This window comes from Panicum virgatum, chromosome 9N (genome assembly GCF_016808335.1).
Source record: "Panicum virgatum strain AP13 chromosome 9N, P.virgatum_v5, whole genome shotgun sequence".
Classification (NCBI taxonomy): domain Eukaryota; kingdom Viridiplantae; phylum Streptophyta; class Magnoliopsida; order Poales; family Poaceae; genus Panicum; species Panicum virgatum.
In genome coordinates this window covers 71,179,598-71,185,346 of record NC_053153.1, presented here as the reverse complement: position 1 = coordinate 71,185,346, position 5,749 = coordinate 71,179,598, and the positions used below count along the sequence as shown (strand labels likewise).

Genomic DNA, 5,749 nt, shown 5'->3' with positions numbered 1-5,749 from the left:
AAAAAAAAAAGCGGCAGTGCGTGTTTGTCAATGGTGGGCGAGCGAGGAAAAGCCTGTGCGCCGGCGACAAAAGGGTGGCTGTCTGGATGTGGAGGTCTACGAGTACGTGCTGGTTTGCCTTTCCGCCGGAGTAGTAGAATAGGATAGGATGCGATCGTGTCGACGAGAGAGCGTGTGTGTGTCCGTGTCCTTTTTTTTTTGAAGTAAACAGCAGGAGCTCTGCTATATCATTTAAGGAGAGAAGCAAGCAAAGTTCAGTACAAGTTTATTACATAAGAAAACAGAAAGAATCAAAAGGCACAGGAGCTGAAATTAACATAAAAAACTAAGAAGACTCCTCTCCTCTTGCCCTCTTACGTAGGGCAATCTCTTTCTTGATCTCAAGCAGAACTTGTGGCGGTGTGAGCAAAGTATGGTAAAAAACTTGACGATTTCTTGCTTTCCAAATATTCCAAGCACTGTAGATGAGGATTGCCGCCTTGGATCTCCTATCCTCTTTTGAAAGGCCAGCAAGAGAGTCATTCCACCAGAGTCCTCCAGACTCATGCCAATAGAAGGTTGCAGTAGACCAGTAGTAGTTCTCCTGACCACGAGCTGACTCTGTGCCAAACCTTCCTTGCAAAAGAGCAATGCAAAATCAAGTGGTTAGCTGTCTCAGGTTCTTGATCACAAAGGGCACAGACCGGATTGCAAGGCCAATTCCTAGCCATTAGCTTATTAGCTGTTAGAATCTTGGATTGCACAAGTAACCAAGCAAAAAACTTGTGCTTCCCTTCAGTTTCAGCTTTTCAAATAGCAGTGGCATTGAATGTGCAGAAAGACCCATTGAAGTGTGCTCTGTAGGCTGATTTAGAGGTGTACTGACCATCCGAAGTCCATTTCCAAAATATTTGGTCAGGTTCATTGGAGAGCTGAATTTGCTGCACATAGTCCCAAAGTTTGACAAAGTCGGCCATTTCCTCCACCGTGCTCATGCGCCACAGCCCTCTCGTCCAACACTGATTTACTAACTCATCTTTGACAACTCTGTTCTTCCTCCATGCCAACCTAAACAGATCCGGAAAAATATCCATCGGTGCTTGGCCAAGTAGCCAAGAGGACTGCCAAAAGGATGCTTTCCTTCCATCTCCAAGTTGCACAGCAGTACTTGCTCTAAACATTTGTCGGTCCACAGCATTTACCGGTGGTACAGTACCCACCCATGGCCTTTCAGGTTCAACCCACTCAAACCAGAGCCACCTAAGCCTAAGTGCCCTGCTGAAAGCATCAATGTCCAGAATGCCCAACCCACCAAATTTTTTGGGTCTAATTGCTTTTGCCCATCGCACAAGGCAATGCCCACCATTTGCCTCAGCAGCACCTCTCCACAAGAAACTTCTTCTAATGCGATCCAATTTTTTTATTGCCCATTTGCGGAGTTGGAAGACAGTCAGGTAATACGTTGGCACCGACGTTAGCACTGTATTGATCAATCTCGTCCTGACTTGTTCAGGATGCCTCCTTTCCAATGAGAGAGCTTTGCAGCTACCTTATCCAATAGCGGTTGTACTTCAATTCTTCTCAGCTGCCTAACATGCAACGGCAGTCCAAGGTACTTGCATGGAAAGGAGTTAATTGGACACGGAAAAGCTTCTATCACCTCGTGAAGTTGGATTCCATCACATTTGATCGGATAGACAGCACTTTTTGCAGTGTTTGTGATGAGACCTGATGCCTCACCGAAGCCTTGTAGTATATCTCTTATGACTGCCACTTCTTCTTTAATGGGATTGACAAGAATTGCCGCATCATCTGCATATAAACTGATCCTTAACTTTGCAGACCTGTGACCAATCTCAGTGAGCAGATTCTGTTCCATAGCTTTGTTTAGCATTAGCTGCAAGGGCTCCATTGCTAAAATAAACAACATTGGCGAAAGGGGATCGCCTTGCCGCAGGCCATTACGATGATCAAACCACTGCCCACGAACCCCATTTAATATTACAGCTGATGTTGCACTTGCTAGTAATGCAGACACCCAAGCACGCCACCTAGTACCGAAGCCCATTCTCTGCATGACCTCCAATAGATAATCCCATCTGACCGAGTCAAAAGCTTTGGCAATGTCCAATTTCAAAAAGAGAGTAGGCCTGCTCGCCCTGTAAAGCTCTCTTATCACATTCTGGGTATATAGAAAATTATTCTGAATACTCCTTCGCTTGATAAAGGCACTCTGTGCACGAGACATCAACTGATTCAAAGAGGCAGCCAATCTGGTTGCAAGAATTTTGGAAATGAGTTTGGCAATGCTATTAGTCAGACTAATTGGCCGAAAATCACCAAGACACAAAGGATCAGCTTTTTTTGGTATAAGGATAATATGAGCGTTGTTCAATTGTTTTAGGTGCTGATCATGTTGCTGGTATTGTAATAACCTAAAGTACAATGCTGCGGCCTGCATGGCGCGCGTGCATTATTCGCGTCCCACTCCGCGCACTCGCGCCTGGAAATCTGGGGCTCCCATCGGCGGCCACTGTTCGGTGGAAGACATGGGCATCTGCCCCCAACATGACATCTAACCTAATCGCCTCGTCGTAATCAGTCAAATTCCCCTGAGCCCCTAAGCCAACGGCTCGCGCTTAATAAGCAAAACAAAGCGCTCCGACCACGGGAGCACGTGGTGCAGTCGCGGTATTTTCAGTAGGGATTTGTTCGGGGTTCCAACTGCTACGTGTGCAGCAAAAACCGCGATCGATGTGGACCGTACGTACTCCAGGGAAGGAAAGGCCCCAGCGTGCTCGTCCAAGATCGCGATACGTGTGCGAACGTGACCCCAGCAGGAAGCATCTCGAGCCATCTGATCCTCTGACCGTCGCAAAATTGATGGAGCAGAGAGAGCACGCAGCACCTGTCCCCGTCTACTACCTTACAAGTAGCCAGTAGGTTGGTTACCCTGGCATGAAGCAATCGTATATAGTACAATCGTGTGTATCTTAGAGATGGGAGGCTTTACTTTCGAACTCCCAAATGAGCATGAATTTGTGGAAAAGAAAGCCGCGAGGTCAGCTCTGCACGTACGCAAGCCCTCTCTTCGCCTGGCTTAGAAGCCCACCCGAGCGGGTCTCGCTAGTTTCCGGGCGACCGCAAGTTTCCGTATGTACGGTGGATTTTCTGACTATTTCTTTCCTTTTTTAGTAATTTTTTTGTTGTTTTGTGATAAAATTTTTTCAAGGGAAAAATTAGGAGAAGCGAAAAAAATTTCAAGGGAAAAAATTAAGAGAAGCGAAAAATTTTGACGAGAAAATTTGAAAGAAAAAGTTTCAAGAAACAAAGCAAAAAATATTGACGAGAAAACTTTTACATTCAAAACAAAAAAAAGCTTTGATAATTTTTTTTGCATCATAAAAAATATATTCATCCAAAAATCAAAGATGTCCAAAAAAATTGAAGAAAATTTTTTTGCAAAAAGAAAAATCAAAATCCGGATTTGGCAAGTGACCAGCGCTCGGGGCGAGCGCCGCGCCTCCCGCCGACCCACCGCTGGCGCCGGAGGCGAGCGGCGGCCCCGCCACACCTCGCGCCTCCAGCCGCCGGCACCGCCGCGCCTCACACCTTCCGCCGCCGGCCCAACCGCGCCTGGAACCGGCCCAGCGGTCAGATCCGGATGGAATGGGAGGAGATCGAGGGAGGGGGAGAGAGGAATTGGGAGGGGAAGGGAGCCGCGCCCAGCGGTCAGATGCAGATGGAGAAATGAAAAAAGTGAAGGGGAAAGGAGAGGAGTAGGGAGGCGGAAAGACAGTGGACCCGCGCACGTGAATCGACCACTGGAGGGGGAAAGTTACGGTCGATTGTAAACTCAGTATTGGACACCCGAGCTCAGCACAAGCACACCATTGGCCGGTCAGTTCCAACTCCCAAGGTTCCGGCGCTTCTCCACTTTCTCTTGTCAGGGCCAACTGGCGAGTGTTTCATGTAGAAAACCGATGGACGGCTCCAAACTTGCAAGCTGCAATAGCCATACGACCATACCTAGCGGCGGCAGCTTAGAGCAGGTTTAGCCTGAATACCTAGCCTGAATAGCAGTCGAGAAAGGATAGCAGGAGACACACTGCTGTTGAGTCAATTACTTGATCGATGCGCGGTAGCTCAAAAGAATCCTTCCGACAATGCTTGTTTAGATCGGTATAGTCGACGCACATCCTTCACTCGTTGTTGTTCTTTTTTTGGACAAGTACGGGGTTGGCTAGCCACTCGGGATGGTAGACTTCCTTGATAAATCCTGCTGCGAGTAGTTTTGTCAGCTCTTTCTTGATGGCTTCTCGCTTGTCCGAGGAGAAACGACTTAGTCGCTGCTTCTTTGGCATGGCTTTGGGGTCGACTTTTAGTGCGTGCTCGATCAACTCCTTGGGCACCCCTGGCAAATCCGCTGGTTTTCACGCGAATACGTCTCGGTTGGCCCTAAGGAAGTTGACGAGCTCGAGTTCCTATTTGTCGCTTAAGCCTGCTCCAATGATAGCAGTTTTAGAGTCATCTCCCTCTTGTAGTTGGATAGTCTTGGTGCCGACGTCCCTGGCTGGTTTTACCGACGACTGGCTTGGCTTCTTAGAGGGCATCGAGTCCTTGTTGAGGGATAGCTCCTTGGCGGCCGCGAATATCTCGCTCACGGAGTTAGGTACTCGAATGTCGGAGGCGTGGACAATTGCCTCCTTGTCACACTCGAAGGACTTGAGGAGATCCCCGCGCAGAGAGAGGACTCCTGTATTGCCCGGCATCTTGAGGAGTAAGTAGACGTAGTGGGATACAGCCATGAACTTGGCTAGTGCTGGCCTTCCCAAGATAGCGTGGTACGATGATTCGAAGTCGGCTACTTCGAACTTGATATGTTCTATCCGGAAGTATGTACCGAATGTGACCGGGAGAGTGACCGAGCCAATTGGTGTAGAGAAGTTTCCTGGGACGATGCCATAGAAGGGAGCTTTGCTTGGTGTGAGCAAACTCATGTAGTTGAGACCCATCTTCATTAGAGTGCTTGCGAAGATCAGATTGAGCCCACTTACACCGTCGATGAGTCATCGAGTAAGCTTGGATCCTTGAACGACGGGATCGAGTACTAGTGGAAATTTTTCTGGTTCAGAGAAGCTGGTCCATTGATCCTCCCTAGAGAATGTGATAGGGACCTCGCTGTACTTCAGGGGTCTCTGGATTGCAGGTTCGACTGAAAGAATCTCCCGTAGCAGCAGCTTTTGGGCACATTTGGAGAAGTTTGGATCTCCTCCAAAGATGACGTTGACCACGTTTTCGGACTTTTGAAACCCGTCAGGATATTTCTTGTCATCATCGTCGTCGTCGTCCTTGTTTGGCTTCTTCTTGGGTACATCTGGGAGAGGAGACTGGAGGGATTTGCGAATGAGTGTGCACTCGAACATCGAGTGGTTACTCTTTGGGTGGATCAGGAACTTTTTGTTGTGCAGGATCTTGTCGAACTGGTCCCGAGACTTTTCTGCTTTTTTACCACGAGGGCTGCGATCGATAGCCCCGGCGTCATCGTCTGGCTTGTTGTTGAAGACCGCCTAGGTCTTTTTTTACCACGTGGGCTGCGATCGATAGGTATCCAGCAGTAATGGGTATTGTTGAAGGAAGCAAGTTAAACTTCTACACTCTTCTCCACAATTCAAGGATAAGATATTTTTCATGGAGTTCTCTAGAATATCTAAATAAAATAAATCAAAGATGTTTCTAGGACTAGATATTTTCATAGAAGAGTGTAGAA

At 47.8% G+C, this 5,749-nt stretch overlaps 1 protein-coding gene across 1 annotated transcript; it reads right to left on the bottom strand.

Annotated features, from left to right (window-relative positions):
- Positions 1–4,463: 4,463 nt before the first annotated feature.
- On the bottom strand, positions 4,464–4,994 carry LOC120689323. Its single transcript, XM_039971617.1, has one exon. The coding sequence runs from the start codon at positions 4,992–4,994 to the stop codon at positions 4,464–4,466; it is 531 nt and encodes a 176-aa protein (XP_039827551.1).
- Between the last annotated feature and the right edge of the window lie 755 nt (positions 4,995–5,749).

Bases quoted from the DNA above. Each gene is read 5' to 3' on its own strand.
- LOC120689323 (XM_039971617.1), bottom strand. From the start codon at position 4,994: ATGGGTCTCAACTACATGAGTTTGCTCACACCAAGCAAAGCTCCCTTC.